This window comes from Berghia stephanieae, chromosome 6 (assembly GCF_034508935.2).
Source record: "Berghia stephanieae isolate SIO BIC M18660-M18661 chromosome 6, UCSD_Bste_1.3, whole genome shotgun sequence".
In the NCBI taxonomy this organism is placed as follows: Eukaryota; Metazoa; Mollusca; class Gastropoda; order Nudibranchia; family Aeolidiidae; genus Berghia; species Berghia stephanieae.
The window spans coordinates 28230104-28250890 of NC_088365.1; the positions used below are offsets into that span (position 1 = coordinate 28230104).

The 20787-nt window shown below is 38.5% G+C and overlaps 1 protein-coding gene across 6 annotated transcripts in view; it reads left to right on the plus strand.

The window, feature by feature from the left end:
- The window catches only part of LOC144974788 (uncharacterized), a 109940-nt gene that overhangs the window by 41066 nt on the left and 48087 nt on the right, over positions 1-20787 (plus strand). For all 6 annotated transcript variants that reach the window (XM_078918045.1, XM_078918047.1, XM_078918049.1 and 3 more), the window contains 2 exons: positions 1539-1871; positions 3033-4045. In XM_078918045.1, coding sequence (XP_078774171.1) covers positions 1539-1871; positions 3033-4045 — 1346 coding nt within the window. The remainder of the gene's footprint in view (positions 1-1538; positions 1872-3032; positions 4046-20787) is intronic.

The following is a 20787-nucleotide window of genomic DNA, read 5'->3' on the forward strand; positions in this document are numbered from 1 at the left end:
TTTTCCTGATTTCATCACATCGTGTCTATTAACTGATACTTTACACGGATAGAAAGTCGATTTCACAGCAGCTAAAAAGCAAATCTGCCCATTAATCGTCATTTGAAGATCAGTTTGGGTGTTTCTGTACAGAGGATAGAGCTATGTAACGATTTCAATTTGGTTAGAATTAGCAAAATATTGATAAATGCTTTGATTGGTATACAAGTTTCCAATACATCTTTGATTGATATATTTTTTTTCCCACTCACTTGATTGAGTTTTGATGGTTGTTATTTTGTTATTGATTTCTTTATTCTGATTTTTTTTTTTGTTTGTTTGTTTGTATTGGGTTTTTTTTTTGTTAGTTATAAATTGGCATTTCTGTACCAATTTCTTATTTACAGTTGAAGCCTTTAGTTTTATTTTTCATAAAACGACTGGAATATTTTTCTAGTCGCAAAAAATAATTTTCTCATACTGGGAGGATTGAAATATTGTATAATGGCTCTACAGACATAGAATACATGTTTACATTGATAAACATCAACACTTGTGACCCATCGTGTCCTTCCTTCAGAGCCATTGGGGTCCATGGAGTCGAGGTTTATCCAGGTTTCTATAGTGCGAAATGGACAATAGCAATTGCTTGCTATCCTTTGGATAGGATGCTAGTCTGTTGCAAAGTACTTTCTGGTAAATCGAACACTCAGCAACTCATTTTCAGAAAAAAACCTGGACCGCAACCGGGATAGATATTGGTCCTTTTCAATGTGACGCGAGTGCTCTACCAACTGAGCTATGGGGACCCCCAACCATTGTGTCAGTTTGGTATTATGTGGGAATGAACTGGCCATGGAATTGAGTCTATGCTCAAAATGATCACAATAGATCACAGTTTCTATAGCACTAAACAGACAATAGCAATTCTTTGCTACCCTTTGGATAGGACACTAGTCTATTGTAAAGTACTTTCTACCAGATCTAACAGATTCAGCCACTCACTTACTGCTGAGTTGACAAGGGAGGTGGGGTCTGAAAAAAAAACAACTTTGACTGAATCTGGTGTGGATACCTGTTCCTTTGCATATGAAATGGATGCTCAAATAATTGAGCTATCCAGTCAAACACTGTATAAAAGTAATCTTTTTTTTTTTTTCTTTCATTTTACTCACTCACTCACTCAATCCTTGCTTCTTCTTTCCTTGGGGAGGGTATCCATCACAGAGCCTTCCTTATCAGTGTTTCATCAGGTCTGCGACATATACCCCAACCATTGCCATCTTCTCCTTATCCAGTCTCTTATCCAGAGACTCCACTTCAGCTTTCGCTTTCAGGTCTTCATTTGAAATTGTGTTTGGCCAGAATGTCTTGAAGATTCATCGCAAACATTTGTTTTGGAATACTTCAAGTTTCTGGATGATACTCTCTGTGATCTTCAAACATTCTGATCCATAGGTCAAAACGCTCAAGACAATCCTTTTAAAAATCTTTAATCTTAATTTTTCTTTCCTGTTACTCTCTATTATTTAAGATTATCCTCTCATCTATCCAATCAGCCATCACGCCAAGAATCAAAGAATACGACAACTCAGTCATTCCAGGACTAGGCCAAGGTGGCAACAACATGTCCTCCCCACTTCCCTCTGAGCAAGTCTTCATTCCGGCACACCAACCAACTTCAAACAACACAGCGGCTGCAGGCGTGTCCCCAAGGGTGGGAGCAGCTGCAGGAGCTTCCCATTATCAGCCGTTCCCACCTGGGCAGTCGTCGTCCTACCCTAAGGATCCCTATGTGGAAGATAGAGTGCTGACCCCCAGTAGGCATCGGAACCCAAGCAGACCAAGGGACGACCCTAACTCGCCTCGAAGGGAGTTTGGCACTCAAACCTGTAAGATTTTCTTTCTCACCACCTCTGTCTTTCTCATTCTCTCTCTTTCTATCGCTTTGTCTCTCTCTCTCTCTCTCTCTCTCTCTCTCTCTCTCTCTCTCTGCCTCTCTATCTATCTATCCATCTATCTATCTATCTATCTATCTATCTATCTATCTATCTATCTATCTATTTATCTATCTTTCTATCAATCTATCTATCAATCTATCTTTCTGTCTCTTCTTCTTCTCGTATACCTTTATATCTGGAGTCCTGTTTCGAAGATGAAGGTACTCGTCTTTTGGAGTTCTTTTAGCAGGCTGAAAAGTTTTATATTTAGAGAAGCTGCAGAGGGCCATTGGGTTGAGTATTTTCTTCATCGCTGATGTATGTGCTCTGCATCTTCCTCCTTACCACATTAGCAGACCGGTGACTGACTGTCTCTTATAAACGCATAATTTTATAAATGAAAAAATTATCCTCTTTACAAAAAAGATAAGGAAAAACATTAAATCTATCTGACTGTCTCCCTCCCAACAAAACACTTGTGTAGCGAACCCCAGGCAAAAACCAAACGATCCCAATCCAGATTAAGAACTCAAACCCTAATAGGAAGGACAAAGGATTGAGCAAGCAATAGCCCGGGAAGGACAATGTGTCTCTCAGCCCTCAGGGCTATTCTACCCACCATCAACTCAGAGTTGAATAAGTACCTAGCTGTAGACATTTACAGATTTTGGAAGACTGGTAAATTTACTAGTGCAAGCCTTTTGGGGCTCATTGGGCATTAGGGGGCAGCGTGGCTCAGCGGTACGGTCTTGGCTTCGTACCCGAAAGGTACCAGGTTTGATTACACGCCACTGCACTGTGTAGCCTTGAATAAGTCTCCTCACCCTAGCTCAATTTGTGGCGCTGCACTGCGGCTGACACTTGGGCTATACCATTCTTCCCTTGGAATAGCCCCTAGAGACAAATTTCCCTCTATGGAATTAAAATTTAAAAAGTGATTTTTTTTTTTTATTGTAAAAAATCATAAAAACAGACAATATATGACTGTGTTCATTTATTTTAATTTTTTGAAATTTTATGTATATACTTATCCATTGATTTTTAAAAAAAATTTTGGCTTTGATTTTTTGAAAAGTGAATTAAAAATTTATTTCTTAAAATTTACCATTTCAGTGGAACTGAAAGATCTGCAGTCCATCTTGAGCAGCTTGCCTGATGATATACAGATTGAGTACAAGATGAAAGTGGAGGAAGCCCTCAAAGAAAAGCAGGGAAAGAAACCTCCTGCGCCTGTTAGAAAAGTTCATTCCAAAAGTGCTGATGCCAAAAATGTCAAAGCAGGAAGTAACAAACCTGCAGCAGCGACAACAGCACTAACAGCTGGCAGAAGAGATACCAGGGAGGTCAAAGAGAGAAGAGTTGCCAGTAAAGACAGAAACATGAAAATTGGAGAGAGGCCTCAGTGGAACCAAAGAAAAATCAAAGCCGTGCCAAAAAATTCAGAAAAAGATCCGTTTTATCAACAGAAAAGGGAAGAGTCTGAAGCGAGGAAGGCGAAACGAGAGAGACAGTTGCAGTATTTGCAAGAGTTGAATAAAGAACGAATTCCAAACATCAGCCCAAGTCGTGCTAGAGCTGGGTCTCCTGATCATGGAGGCAATCCAGGGGGAGAACGAGGTCGTGGGAGAGATGCAAGAGCCGGGGTTAGACAGGGAAGGAGAGATGCGAGTAATAGTAAACGGCAGAACGCGGGATCACCCAATATCCTTACACTGGCTCATGATTTAGAGTCAAAGAATCCGAAAGGAGGAGGAGTCACTGGAAGGAGTTCCTCACCACCTCTGCCAACTGTCAAACATAACACGGTCAGTAAAAATGACAATTACTACAATGAGAACGATCCTTACTTTTATACGAACAATGTGCTCAAGAACAGCCACTCAGAGGGTCGTTATGACGACCTCACTGTTGCCAAGGCAGCTCCCATCCATGACGGAGATTTCATCCCGTTTACAAGGACCACAGAGATACTAGACCCAGCTAGGGCTGACGAGCCTCTGGCTATATCTAGAGAAAATTCCAGAATGGAACGAGCGAGACGGGCCTACCACGAAACCCGCCAGCCGGCTAACAGGGGGAAACCGTTGAACGTGCTACAAGACAGGGAGAGAGAAACAGCTTTGAGGGTGAGTGTGTTAGTTAATCCATACTTCTAGACCTGTCTACTGCCATGAAAAAAATCGTAGAATTACGAAATTTTGGCTCCAATTTCAGAACTTCATGAGCATCTCTAAGTCATTAAAACGTATTGAAAATGAAGGTTGATGCCAAGGTGCATAATTTTAGGGCTTTTGAAGAGCTATTTCATCATTGTGAGGGTAAATTATTGAGCTATATATATAGTAAAGTATAACGACTTCTATTTTTATCTCCTAAAACTACGAATTTTCACATTTTCACGTTGGCAGGTTTGTATTCTTTTGACCCATCCATCCAAAACGGTATTATGTCAGACTGAGAATATATGTCAACAATTTATTTTACAGTCAAAATGACGTGAAATGTGAACTGTTAATTTTTATTACTCATTTTAGCATCTAAACCCCCTTGACATAATAGCTATTTGATGTGATGGGTCACATTTGTTTTATTTTATTGTCTTTCTTTTTATTTTTACATACAAGTACAGTCTGCTTGCATTCAACAAATGTCAGGTTTTTAAAAGTGTTATCGAGGCTACATACAAATGTCTGTGTTAATGCTTTCGAGGCTACATACAAATGTCTGATTTTTAGTGTTATCGAGGGTACATACAAATGTCTGTTTTTTAGTGTTTTCGAGGCTACATACAAATGTCTGTTTTTTAGTGTTATCGAGGGTACATACAAATGTTTTTATTGTTTTATTGTTATCAAAGCTACAAACAAATGTCTGTTTTTAAGTGTTATCGAGGATAAAAAAACAAATTTCTGTTTTTAAGTGTTAAAAAGGCGACATCCAAATGTTTGTTTTTTAAGTGTTACCGAGGCTAAAAACAAATATCTGTGTTTCTATTAGGAATGTAAATCTTGTTCCTATTCTCACAAGATAACTCGACCTTTTTAAACTACCTACATTTTATTTATTTAACTGCTTTATTATTTGGAACTGTGTATTCAGTCCACCGGAAATAAAAATATTTAAAACGGACCAATTATCGATAATGCCGACATTGATACTGAGCTTATTGTAAGGTAGTCATCATCAAAAGTGGATAAGCATAACATATGGCAATTTGACGGCCTAATAATATCATTTACAGCGTTTTATTTACTCTCGGAAAGTCTTGAGTGAGAGTTGTTCGAAATCGGGAGCCTGAAATAGATCTCAATTCTCGATACCATGGTTGCCAGATAGCCATTGGTCTGGCCAATTTGGCCAAAATTGACCACATAGAGAATAATGTTTCTATAAGTAATCTAAAATTGACATTTATATCTATTTTTAATGTTTCCTAGTCCGTTATAATTTTTATGATTACCAAAACCGATGAGTTTTCTAAGGAGATCATAGTTTTAGTATTGTTTGCTCAAGTAAAGTTCTATTTGGTCACATTTCACATCGATCACTGGCCTCGGGCACTCCTGTGTACTCCCTTGGCAAAAAATTCTTAATTTTCAAGTTCAACACGTTGACGCCATTCCTGGTGACTCGAGAAGTTCGATCGACTTTTAATTTTGTAAAAAGATGATTTACTTTTACTCACTTTTAAGATTGTTATTTTAATTTAGAACACAATCAGGCGTCAAAATGTATTGCCTTGTGTATATTTTGTACGTAACAATATGAATCCGGAGAAAAACGAAACAATAACGAACAAACAAAACAAAAACCAACCAAAAAAAAAAAAAAAGATAAAAGAAAAATAGAGTTTATAGTTATAGGGTCTTGAATGTGTTTAAGGGAGCGTCACAGAGAAAAGGGGGTGGGGGTGGGAGAGATTGGAGATAGAGTATAGATAAATAGATAGAGAGAGAGAGAGAGAGAGAGAGAGAGAGAGAGAGAGAGAGAGAGAGAGAGGAGAGAGAGAGAGAGAGAGAGAGGACTGCTTTGTAGCTACTTGGACTCGATTTTTATTTTTTATTTTGGTTCCTATCCTTATTTATAATGTTACAGCTTGGGACACTTTTGGTGTAGACAATATCGACGTGAGCAGCAAGGAAGATGACTCTACATTCTTTTAAGGACTCTTTTGTTTTTAAAGGTTTAATGGCGCTTATGAAACGTTGAGGTCATTTTAGGGCTAGTAGAAAGGGAAAAAATGGGATGCCAGTCAAAACAAATTACAGTTTTAGAAGACATGATAGACGATGAACAATAGACCAGCCCTACAATTCAAAGGACAAGGGATGATTTTGAAAGAAAAGGATATTGGAAGAAGACAACGTCAAGACTGCCCCGGGGGGGGGGGGGGGGGGGGGGAGGCCTCGAAGCACAGCCGTACTCGAGGCCAGTGATCGATGTGAAAAGTGACCAAATAGAACCTTACTTGGGCAAGCAATACTAATACTCTGATCTCCTTGGAAAATTCATCAGTTTTGATAATCACAAAAAAAAAAAAAAAGAAAATCTAAAGGACTAGGAAAAATTAAAAATAGATGTAAATGTTAATTTTAAATTAATTGTAGAAACATTATTCTCTGTGTGGTCAATTTTGGCCAAATTAGCCAGGCCAATGGCTATCTCGCAGCCACGGTAAGAATCTCGTCAATGTTTGATAAATCGGTTTCGAGAATTGAGATCCATTTCAGGCGCCCGGTTTCGAACAACTCTCAATCAAGATTTCCTGAGAGTAAATAAAACACTGTAAATGATATTATTCAGCCGTTGAATTGCTATAAATTTTATGCCTGTCAATTTCTGATGATGCCTATAATAGGCTCAGTATCAAAGTTGTCACGATCGATTAAGGTAAGTATAGACGATAATTGGTCCTTTTTAAATATTTTTATTTCCGGTGGACTGAATACAAAGCTGTGTTTTCAGTCCACTGGTGGACTGAAAACACAGTTCCTTATTATTTTTATTAAGCTATATTACCCACATTCCTTGTTATAATCTGCCTTAAGCGCACATACCATGATTTTACGAAGATTCTGTGGACTAGACTTTATGGAATCACCACCATTTTCATTGTATCATCAACATCATAATCATTGTCGTCATAATCATCATTATTATTATCATCATTGTCACCACCACCATGATCATCATCATCATCATCATCATCATCATCATCATCATCATCATCATCATCATCATCATCATCGTTGTCACCCACAATCATAAACAACAATAGCGATTACACTTTCCGTAGATTGCCCTTGTGACATGAAACAGTTATGTAGAATTTAACAATAATCCTATTTTATTTATATATATTTACCGATCCTTTAACATTAGAATAAGTATATTTATTTCGTGGTTTTTATTTTTAACTTTATATAACTTTAGGAGAGATAATAAATTAAAATAAAACACGAAGCCGATAAAATACGATAAACACAATAATCTACTTTCACTTACATTTCCTGATGAGAGCGAATCCTCGAAACAATATTTTAGATGTTGACCATAATTAATAATTATATTTGAAATATTATATATATATATATATATTATAGATTATTGTGTTTATCGTATTTTATCGGCTTCGTGTTTATGGTTGTTCGTAATTACATAAAAGGTGTTTGTTTCTATGTCTGCATGAAGATTTTAGTTCGTTTCTTCTGTTTATTGTCGCCATGTTCGGTTTTGTGATGATGTAGAATTTTTCTTACAAGCAGAGGTTGCAAATCTTAGACTGTGCTCTGGAGATGCTGTGTTGTATGTTTTTGCGATAAAGTTGGATAAATACAACAGTCTACTTTCAGTTTCACTTCAAGATGAGAGCGAAAGCTCGAAACAGTATTGTAGAAGTTGATCATAATTAAACATGAAATATTTTATAAAGAGCTCCTTTTACCCAAAAGTTGAGCACCATTATTTCATGATTTAAAAAAAAAATAATTTATATATATATGGTCATTTTCAAGAGAGACTAGACAGTTTGTATTTGCTATAATCTCACATAAGAGAAAAGAAAGTGTTATAAGCTATTTAATCTTAAAGAAGTAGAAAACATTTTCTTTCTGTTGATGCGTCGCATGCCTTTATTGATACAGACGAGGATCAGATGCGGACCGCCAGGCCTTTCGGTACCAACGTTACATGAAAATGCGCACCCAAAAATATAAATTTCAGAGATTAATTTCACATAAACTTTGCTACGCACCAAAATTGTTCACGCAATTGACGTAACGCATTGAGGAGAAGAATACGCTAATGCGTATCAACGAAAGGCTCAGCTCAGAAAATTTACATCATGTCGGATATTCATGTCGTCCCGTTTATGCGTAATCAGAATAATTAAGTAGTGCTATTCCAGAATGATAACTCCCCATCGCATAGAGCTCGACAAATATCTGTTTTCCTAAGCGATTCAAATGTAAGGGTGATAACCCGTGATCAGTTATGTCACATGACATCAATCCCATTGAACACATGCGATGTGGGATTTTATGAAACGAAAGCTAAAACAAAAGTAAACAGAAGAAAGCTAGAACGCGGTACGAAATCCGATGAACTGTTGGTCAGAATAAATACAATTTGGAATGATATGTCAGCAAAAACAGTCCAGCTGACGTCATCAATGAGGCAAAGCTGTGTCATTTAATCAATTTTAACGATGGACATACAAAATACTGAAGAAGTGTGTCGTGTGTGAGGATTTAAATGTTGTGCTGACATTCGCAAAATATATCGATTTTTTGATGAGTGGTTTTGAATATCTGCAACTTTTCAACAGGTTACACACATTCAACAAATTGTACACGAAAAAAAACAAACTAGTTTTGCCTGGTTTCCAAATATGTATATGATTGTATTTGTTCCTACCTGTATCGAAATATTGGCGAAAACTAACTGTCTAGTTTCTTTTGTAAAAGACTATATATATATATATATATATATATATATATATATATATATATATATATATATATATATATATATATATATTTATAGTTTATTGACACGTGACACAATATTATTATCTTCTTCCGTTCCTTGTGATTTCTGAATCTGTATGTTTCTCGAAGTCAACTCAATACTGATTACGTATTTGTATTCGAGGGCGGAGAAAGTTGTTGAATGTGGCAGTCATTTATTTTGGTGTTTAGGCTGAAGTAGTTTGATAATTTTCGCTTGAAGGTGTCTAAATCTGTTGTTTTCTTACGTGATTCGGGAAGAGCGTTCCAGTCTTTGATGGTGCGGGGTGCAAATGAATATTTGAAAATGTTTGAGTTTGGAGATTGGTGTTTTAGTGTTTTTGAGTGGGATTTTCTTTGAATGCGTAAATTTCGTTGTTTGTCTAGTTGCTCGATTAAGATGGCCGTCATTTTGTTGGTAATTTTGAACATAAGAGTTTATTTGTTGTTCTTTCCGTCTGTTTTCTTAGGGAGACCACCCAAACTGATCATTTCTGCTACGGGGGCTGTAGTCATTGCAATCAAATCTTCAGGCAAATAATCGTTATTCTTTCTAGTCGTCGATATTCTCATACATTCGTTTCCCGCTAAAATTGCGCTTTGCAAAGAATACCGACGACACGATCACCATGGAGACGTTGCACATTGCAACCACGGTGAAGGCCACAGGAAAGTCGAATTTCTCGATCATGTACCCTACTCCGACGGGTCCGACGAAACCTCCAAGAGTCATGGTGGACGTGAACAGCCCAGCCACTAAGGCGAACGTATCCAAGTGCTTTTCGAACCCCGTTTCATTGGCTCCGATTACCATACATTTCATCGTGGGTATGAACGCACCCCCTAGACTCACTCCCATGCACACCATTCCGAAGATGGCGACGATGATGTTGAAGGGTAGAAAGGGAAAGAATATACTAGGTCCCATGAGGGAATAGCCGGTGGCGAATAGCATATGTCCTGCAATGATGAGCGGCGCTTGGATGTCCTTGTGGTCCGATAAATAGCCCCAGAAAAAGGACGTTGCGGCGTATAATAATGAGAGAATACCGCATATCCCGCCTACGACCCCGACGGAGAGATTCAACGGGGCTAGACGTTCGGCTAACGAGGAGTCCATGGTCTTGATGGAAAGCGATCCGAAGAAAACACTAAGAAAAGGGATCGTCACCATCGGATTACGCAACATGGTTAGCATCGATCCTTTGCGGTTAACTTTGACTTCTTGCGTTGGTCTTAGAAATGTATACACTGCTACCCCGTTCAACAGAACGGCCGTGCCGGCAACATAGAAAGGAACACCGAACCCTCCCAGTTCGTAAAGACCTCCTCCAATGGTTGGGCCCAGCATGAAGCCGAGACCGGCTCCTACTTCTAGAATTCCGTATGCAGATGCGATATTTTGGTGGAATTCTGAACCGACCAAAGCAAAACAAGCCGTCATGTAAGCAGAGTGTCCAACGGCTTCCATAGATCGAACCAGTAGGCTCATGTAGATGAACGGAGAACCGGAAGGGCAGTACTGGAGAATTCCGAATAGGATTTTGCAGGAACCCGCGACGACAATTCCTATCAGGAACGTAAATATTGTTCCTATTTTCACTAGATAGTTTCCAAAGAAAGGGGCCGTGATGAATATGACGAGGTCGAAAATGCCAAACACAGAACCGACAGTGGACGCGCTCATCCCCCGCTCTAACGCTTCGGTCGAGTAAAACGGCACGAGCACAGAAAAGGCGATGCCTTCTAGAAATGAAGCCAATGTAAAGAGAATAAGCGTATGTTTCTGATTGTCTGTTATACGACTGAAAAAATAGATTTGAGAATTTCCACTTTCGCTCTCATCTGTCCTAGTGTCGATAGTGTTGATGCTCGTATTGTCTACTTGGTTGCAATTGACATTTGAGTCATCACTACGTAGTACAGCACTATTGATGACGTCACTTTGGGTGATGTGGATTGTGCTATTTACATCGGAATTCATCGTCGGGCTGTCCTTGGAAAGGATGCTGATTTGCATATAAGATACCATAGCGCTGTTTTTAAATTTTGTTTATTTGAAACGTTTGTGTTCAACTTTTTCAAATACCGATGACGAATGCATAATATCGCCTACGTGCACATATTGTAGCAGGTCTGATAACCGAACGTGATTTAGGGCTTGATTCAGCATTGATGCAATGAACAATATTTTTCGTAGGTTTGAGAGTAGGTCCATGACAATAATGACCCCATAACAGTTTGGGTTTTCAGACCTGCAAATAAGTAGACGTCGTGTATCACCAGTAGTATTTGTTAGGCCGAAGGAAAAAATGATAATCGCACGTTTAGCTAGAGTTAAACTAAATTTGAAAAAGTTGAACACAAACGTTTCAAATAAACAAAATTTAAAAACAGCGCTATGGTATCTTATATGCAAATCAGCATCAAGTCTTTATCAAAATTGTATCGAATTTTATTGATTTGACAATCTGTCTACATCAGTCCAACAGTCGTTTTGTAAGTTTGTCAGTGTCCTTAACCAGTAAATTGCCGCACGTTGGAAAGTTTGGCGTGTGGGGGTTGGTGAGCATTTTTACTTAATCGCATAACATCTGCACTCATGCGATTGGAGTTAAGAGAGCAATGCCATCGGCTTCATATTGCTGTTAGTTGATTTAAATATAACTATTACATTGCATTTTAATTCATTTGTTTTCCACGTTAATATGTTTATTGTTGTACTTTTGCGGTTAACTTTGACTTCTTGCGTTGGTCTTAGAAATGTATACACTGCTACCCCGTTCAACAGAACGGCCGTGCCGGCAACATAGAAAGGAACACCGAACCCTCCCAGTTCGTAAAGACCTCCTCCAATGGTTGGGCCCAGCATGAAGCCGAGACCGGCTCCTACTTCTAGAATTCCGTATGCAGATGCGATATTTTGGTGGAATTCTGAACCGACCAAAGCAAAACAAGCCGTCATGTAAGCAGAGTGTCCAACGGCTTCCATAGATCGAACCAGTAGGCTCATGTAGATGAACGGAGAACCGGAAGGGCAGTACTGGAGAATTCCGAATAGGATTTTGCAGGAACCCGCGACGACAATTCCTATCAGGAACGTAAATCTTGTTCCTATTCTCACTAGATAGTTTCCAAAGAAAGGGGCCGTGATGAATATGACGAGGTCGAAAATGCCGAACACAGAACCGACAGTGGACGCGCTCATCCCCCGCTCTAACGCTTCGGTCGAGTAAAACGGCACGAGCACAGAAAAGGCGATGCCTTCTAGAAATGAAGCCAATGTAAAGAGAATAAGCGTATGTTTCTGATTGTCTGTTATACGACTGAAAAAAATGGATTTGGGAATTTCCACTTTCGCTCTCATCTGTCCTAGTGTCGATAGTGTTGATGCTCGTATTGTCTACTTGGTTGCAATTGACATTTGAGTCATCACTACGTAGTACAGCACTATGGATGACGTCACTTTGGGTGATGTGGATTGTTTTATTTACATCGGAATTCATCGTCGGGGTGTCCTTGGAAAGGATTGTAGATTTGGCCTGGCCTGACATATTTATTTATTTATTTATTTATTTAATGTCCAAATCTATGTTGTAGAAAAATCTACTCGATTTTTAAGCAAGTATGTAAGCAATCTACAAAACCACGATCAGACTTTGAAGTGATTGTCCACACAAAAACGTTGACATCACATTGTTCAATTCAATTTTTTTCGTTCAAAAATATAGTCCATTGTACATCGAATCGTTGCTGTTAATATTTTTTCTTCAATACTCTCTTGACAAACAAATCAACGTTAGAGCACATCCATAGAGCCCAAAACACACTTCCTTTTAAATAATATTTGACACAGATAACTCATAGCATTGCACGGGGAATTCGGACACGGAAATGTTACGTCATTGTCCGAAGGAATCCAAGAAGAATTTTCAAGACATCAATGAATGCTTTATCCACGGCAATATGACGTCATGGCAAGGGACTCGCCACGGTGAAGTTATCGTAAATTGTATGCAGCAAGCATACCGATGACGAATGCATAATATCGCCTACGTGCACATATTGTAGCAGGTCTGATAACCGAACGTGATTTAGGGCTTGATTCAGCATTGATGCAATGAACAATATTTTTCGTATGTTTGAGAGTAGGTCCATGACAATAATGACCCCATAACAGTTTGGGTTTTCAGACCTGCAAATAAGTAGACGTCGTGTATCACCAGTAGTATTTGTTAGGCCGAAGGAAAAAATGATAATCGCACGTTTAGCTAGAGTTAAACTAAATTTGAAAAAGTTGAACACAAACGTTTCAAATAAACAAAATTTAAAAACAGCGCTATGGTATCTTATATGCAAATCAGCATCAAGTCTTTATCAAAATTGTATCGAATTTTATTGATTTGACAATCTGTCTACATCAGTCCAACAGTCGTTTTGTAAGTTTGTCAGTGTCCTTAACCAGTAAATTGCCGCACGTTGGAAAGTTTGGCGTGTGGGGGTTGGTGAGCATTTTTACTTAATCGCATAACATCTGCACTCATGCGATTTGAGTTAAGATAGCAATGCCATCGGCTTCACATTGCTGTTAGTTTATTTCAATATAACTATTACATTGCAGTTTTTTTCATTTGTTTTCCACGTTAATGTGTTTATTGTTGTACTGACGAAGGGTTTGTACCCGAAACGTCCATCGTCTATATAGTTCCCATCCTAAGCCTCTCCATTATCGCTCTTTCGACCTGATTATAAGACATTCAATTGGCCGTGAAAAAGAGCGTTATGAATGTAAACACACGAAACGGTTTGTTGTGACACCCTTTGAAGCGCGTACAGATTCGGGGTCGGGAGTTAATCCCGTTTTCTGTAGCGTGAAAACGGTCATTAGCAATTGCTCGTTTTCATTTGGATATGACGCTTGTCTTTCGCAAAGTACTTTCTTTTTCTTTCTTTTTTTTTTTTTTTGGCCAGATCTAATAGACCCAGCTACCCGATCACTGCTGGGTGCATGGGGGGGGGGGGGGGGGGGTGTCAGAAAAAAGAAAAAAAATCCTCGACTGCACCCTGGATCGATCACAGTCACTTTGGTGTGGCTCCACTGACTGAGCTCTTGGAACCCTCTACCCCCCCCCCCAAAACCAGCCCCTCCTTGTGTGATATGTAACACACATTTTCCCGTACACACTGTCAACAGTGAGGTTGCGTATTGGGTTGGCAACTAGTAGCAAATTTTTGGATTGTTTTGTTAGACAGAGCTAGTGAGTACGTACGATATTTCGATGAACCAAAAATTGTACATTTGGTTTCAATGTTTGGGTTGTAACTATCGCCATACAGGCGCCATGTCCTGGTTCTACATGTAAGCTGTTAGCTTGGGACCCGTTGTAAAGCACTTTGAGCACATTTGATCCCCACCACCACCTCCACCATTGTACTTTTCATCATCATCCCTATAACCACTGCCACCATCATCACCACTACCATCATCTTCATTAGCACCACCATTATCACCATCACCATCATCATCGTTATCATCATCGCTATCGTCATCATCATTCCCAGTACTCCCACCGCTACCACCACCACAATCAATATCATCATCATCGTCACCATCATCATCAACATCGTCATCATCGTTATCATCAACAACAACAACAACACTGACAACAACAATAACACCACCAACAATGTAAATCAAGACATCCAGTGTTCTTTGCTACATAGTTTATTTCGTCATCTGTTCATCAGTTCATTCTTCTCTTTAAGATTTGTTTTGTCAGCATAACAATCAATCAATCCGTCCATCTCTTACTCCTTACATCCACTTATCATTTTGTTCAGAAATTATAATCACCAGTCATCTATCCATCTACCAGTTCCTATTACTATGATCCACCCATCATCCCATCCATCCATCCATCAACTCATTCATCTATCCATTCATCCGACAAACCATCCAAACATCCACCCATCCACCCATCCATTCATCCTTCCAATCACTCACCCATCCATCCACCCGGTTACTACCCACTTACTTAGCCACTCATCCACCAATTCACCCCCCCCCCCCCCCCCCCATCCGTTCATTCATCCACCAACCCATCCATCCACCCGCTTACTACCCACCTACCTAGCCACTCATCCACCAATCCACCCACCCACCCATCCATTCACAAGTCATTGACTATTCAGTCTCCTCCTCCCACCCACTAATCACGTGGTATTTCACTAATAACATAATTTAGCAACGCATATCGCATAAAACAACAATAATAAGATTCAACGAAAGCAGTTGTGAAATAAAAAAGTCACAGTGTGTGCGATAACATTCATTGATAACAGAAAATAATATAATCGGGGTGAAGTATTGAAATAGTCATGATATTGTTATAATGATAATAAGTTAGATAAAAATGGCCATGTACTGTTGACAATGGAAATAATGATGATGAAAATAATAATAATGATAATAATAATAATAATAAGAAGAAGAAGAAGAAGAAGAAGAAGAAGAAGAAGAAGAAGAAGAAGAAGAAGAAGAAGAAGAAGAAGAAGAAGAAGAAGGAGGAGGAGGAGGAGGAGGAGGAGGAGGAGGAGGAGGAGGAGGAGGATCGTAATAATGACGACGACGATGGTGGTGGTGATATGATAGTAATAATAAATAATAATGATAATGAGGATAATGGTAATTATAATAATCATAATATTAATCATGATAATAATAATAATGAAAATAAGAAGAAGAAGAAGAATCATAATAATAATAATAGAATAATAATACCGATAATGGTCGTAATAAAAATGATGATGATGATAATGATAATAATATAATAATATTTAATAATAATAATAATAATAATAATAATAATAATAATAATAATAATAATAATAATAATAATAATAATAATAATAATAATAATAACAATAATATTAATAATAATAATAATAATAATAATAATAATAATAATAATAATAATAATAATAATAATAATAATGTATTGATTTATATTATACAAGTAGAACTGTGCGTGGTTAAGATGCGATAAAATTGGTTTGTTCGTGTCCAACAGTTCAGATCTCCCTACTATTACCCAAAAAATCGTAAAATTATGAAATTTTAGCTCCAATTTCAGAACGAGTTGAGCATTTCTAAGTCATTTAATCCTATTGACAATAACATTGGATGCCAGACTACATAATTTTAAGGATTTTGAAGTGTTGTTACATATTATTGTGAGGGTAAATTATTGACCTATGAATGAGATAATATCATAGTGGCGTTGTTAAAGTGAAACCATAACAACGCCACTATCACATTATCTCATTCGTCTGTAGTGTGTCATTCATTCTGTTTTGTTGATAAAGGGGAAACCGGAAACGTCCACATTATCTGTTTTCGTTTATTAAACCGTAGCTTGCATTCAATGTCACATTGTTATTCATAGTAAAGAATGGACACATCTTCTTGCATTGCAAAAATCCCAACTCTCATACTCGTATTTTCATAAATTCATTTATAGAGAGATCAGGTTCATCCCAACAAAATTACTGTTTGAAGGCGAAGGGTCACATATTTAATATCGGTCATTTGAATTTTCGAAGTAAACTGGCATTTCAGTCTTTTATGTTATCGCTCATATCAACGATGGGGGGAAAGGGGGGAAACAATTGTACAGATTTCAACAAAGAGTTGATAAATGAACTCAGTATAATTTCATATCAACGACGGGGATAAGGGGGAAAACAATTGTACAGAATTCAACAAAGAGTTGATAAATGAACTCAGTATAATTTCATATCAACGACGGGGGAGAGGGGGGAAACAATTGTACAGAATTCAACAAAGAGCTGATAAATGAACTCAGTATAATTTCATATCAGCGACGGGGAAAAGGGGAAAAACAATTGTACAGAATTCAACAAAGAGTTGATAAATTAACTCAGTATAATTTTATATCAGCGACAGAGAAGGAGGTGTGACTTGTGTGATTCGGTGACAAAAGAGATGGGATGTTTGTTTTCTTCAAGATGTGAGCAAGAAATAATAAAATTTAAAAAACATTTGAAAAGAGGCTTTGGTGTCCGGAAATACCTGTCGATCACCCTGTCTTTAATTAATGTATTTTGAAAATTTACGCTGCATTTTATTCAGGAAAGGTTACTGTGTACATTCGAAGAGTGGTTTTCCAAAACTCCCTAACTCCGTTTTTCCCATTTTAAGAAATTGAGGATTATTTCCCTTCAAATTTCTCATTCGGTCTATTATTCTATCATATTTAAACTTCAAATTCACACAAATCTAAGGAAATTTGTGTACCGCTTGATGCTTAAAATAAAATTTACATTTCAATTTATCTCGTGTATGGAAAATCTCAAAAAGTAGAAAAATCAACTGAACGAGTTTTGGAAAACCAGCCTTAATTTCTTTTCTTTTGCCTTTCCTCCACGGCATCATAAGATGTCGCTTAGGCATCCCACGAAGGAATATAATAAATAATTCATCAAACAAGATGTCTGATATCAACAGGAATCACCCATGTTGTCCAAGTGAGCAAATCGGGGGTTAATAATAAATATCATAATTAAACTTTTTCAACACGCGGCACGTTTCCTTATGCCAAATTATGAAATTAATGAGCAGGCACCGGTACAAGATAAAGAACTGTACAAGCGTTTATGAAAGGTGCCAGACAAATCAAGAAAGAAAAATACAAGAAAAAAACCATCCCAAAAAATCAAGTCTACCTCGACTGGGGATCGAACCCCAGACCTTCTGATTACCGATCAGACGTGCCACCATGTTTCTTGCTTTGTCTGGCCCCTTTCATACACACTTGTTCGGATCTTTATCTTCCTCAGGCCACCTCCACCACAACTTTACTATGTATAAATTTATCATATCAGCGTCCAGGAACAGGAATCTCGGCCGAGTCCGACAGAGAGCTTGTAAACGAACTCCGTATAATTTCATTGACACATGCCACTATATTATCCTCTTCCGGTCTCTGTGATTTCGGCACGTCATCGGCACTCTTCTTCTCGTCGTCGATATTCTCGTACTTTCCTCTCCTGCTGAAATTGCGCACTGCAAAGAATACCGACGACACGATCACCATGGAGACGTTGCACATTGCAACCACGGTGAAGGCCACAGGAAAGTCGAATTTCTCGATCAGGTACCCTACTCCGACGGGCCCGACGAACCCTCCAAGAGTCATGGTGGACGTGAACAGCCCAGCCACTAAGGCGAACGTATCCAAGTGCTTTTCGAACCCCGTTTCATTGGCTCCGATTACCATACATTTCATCGTGGGTATGAACGCACCCCCTAGACTCACTCCCATGCACACCATTCCGAAGATGGCGACGATGATGTTGAAGGGTAGAAAGGGAAAGAATATACTAGGTCCCATGAGGGAATAGCCGATAGCGAATATCGTGTGTCCTGCAATGATGAGCGGCACTTGGATATCCTTGTGGTCCGATAGATAGCCCCAGAAATAGGACATGGTTGCGTATATGAATGATAGAATACCGCATATCCCGCCTACGACCCCGACAGAGAGATTCAACGGGGCTAGACGTTCGGCTAACGAGGAGTCTATGGTCTTGATGGAAAGCGAACCGAAGAAAACACTAAACAAAGGGATCGTCACCATCGGATTACGCAACATGGTTAGCATCGATCCTTTGCGGTTAACTTTGACTTCTTGCGTTGGTTTTAGAAATGTATACACTGCTACCCCGTTCAACAGAACGGCTGTGCCGGCGACATAGAAAGGAACACCGAACCCTCCCAGTTCGTATAGACCTCCTCCGATCGTCGGGCCGAGCGTGAAGCCGAGACCAGCTCCCACTTCAAGTATTGCGAATGCAGTTGCGACATTTTGGTGGAATTCTGAACCGACCAATGCAAAACTAGCCGTCATGTAAGCAGAGTATCCAAGAGCTTCGATAGATCGAACCAGTAGGCTCATGTAGATGAACGGAGAACCAGAAGGGCAATATTGGAGAATTCCGAATAGAAGTTTGGAGGAACCGGCGACGAAAATTCCTGCCAGGAACGTAAATCTTGTTCCTATTCTCACTAGGTAGTTTCCAAAGAAAGGGGCCGTGGCGAATATAACGAGGTCGAAAATTCCGAACACAAAACCGACAGTGAACATGCTCATCCCCCTCTCTAACGCTTCAGTCGGGTAAAACGGCATGAGCACGGAGAAGGCGATGCCAGCTAAGAATGAAGCCACTGTAAGGAGAATAAGCGTAACTTTCTGATTGCCGGATACTCTAGAGAAAAACTTGAATCGGGAGCCTCCACTGTCACTTTCCTCAGTTTGTGCGTCTCTTGTATTGGCGTACGTTTTGTCCACTTCGTTGCTATTGTTATTTGAGTCATCATTACGTAGTGCAATATTACCTATCACGTCATTTTGGTCTCCATAGATTGCCCTTTTTACATCGGAATTCACCAGCGGGCTGTCCTTAGAAAGAATTGGTGGTTTAGCCTGGTCTAACATTTTAAAATATTTTTTTTGGTAATGATTTAAAATAGCGGTCCGAATATATCTTGAAGTTGATTTTAACCAAGCCTTTAAGCAATATTCCAAACCACTATCGAACTCTTGGAAAATGATCTATTTAACAGATTGGCACATACAAAAGTTGACATCAATCTGATCAGTTTGTTTTTTCTGTCAATAAACAATGCAAAATACGTCCTGTCCGTGCAGTTCTTTTTGTTGTTTTTTTTTCTGTTTTGTTTTATGGTTTTTGTTGTTGCTTTTATGTTTTGTTTTTTTGGTTTTGTTTGATTTTTTTATTTTACATTACCCTGGCGAATAAATCAAAGTTCGATTAAATCCAAGTCCAACACCCTTCCTTCCAAATACAATTTGATTTAATGGGGCACAATGTCATTGTCTCAATACATCCAAAAGCAGAAATTCAAAACTGTCAGGGATTTTAACCACGGTGATATATTTATACTACAACAACAATATTCAAATAATCATCCAAGTCTTTATCAATAGTATTGAAATTGAATGGATTGATTTGAAGAAACACACAACGTCAATTAATTGAAGCCGTCCAACACAGAACAGACCAGAACACAACACCCGTTTGCCAGTTTTTTTTTCTTTCTTATTGTGTCCTTAAAACATTGAAATTATCGTGAGATGATTTACTGTTTGTACGATACACAAATATATAAAAATCCCACACATACACATTGATGTGTTTTATGAGCGATCGTGTGCATGAATGGATTTCACTTCGCTCAGCTCGTTGTTTTTGTTTCCAGACCACCAGAAATGTGTTCTAATATAATACAAATGTTTTGGGTTACACATAGTTTTATAGGTCTAAGTGTTGGTTACGATTGTTGTTTTTTTTTCGGGGGGGGGGGGGGGGGTTGGTGTTTTTTGGGGTTTTTTTTTTGTTTGTTTGTTTTTCGGCCAGACCTGGTGAGAATTTAATTTAACCAGTTAACTGACTGTCGTACATTCTGGAAAACTCCGTATTAAAAAAAAAATTAGCCAGAAAACTCGTCCTTCAAATATCAATCGATTTATATGACCTTCATTTTGGCAAAAACTCACAAATGTGTGATTAAGGACGACCTCGCGAAGTCCCAGGTTTGAGAGTTTTTTTTTGGTTTTTTTTTGGGTTTTTTTTTTTGTTTTTGCCAATATGAGAGTCAATTTAAATCGATGGATATTTGAAGGACGAGTTTTCTGGTGTAAATACCTCTTTTTCCAGAGTACGGCAATTTAGTGGTTAACCACTGACTCTGAGATAATAATGCTTTGCGCTCAGCCAAAATTCTCATAACAGTCACCAGCCGGTGTTGCCTTTAACGT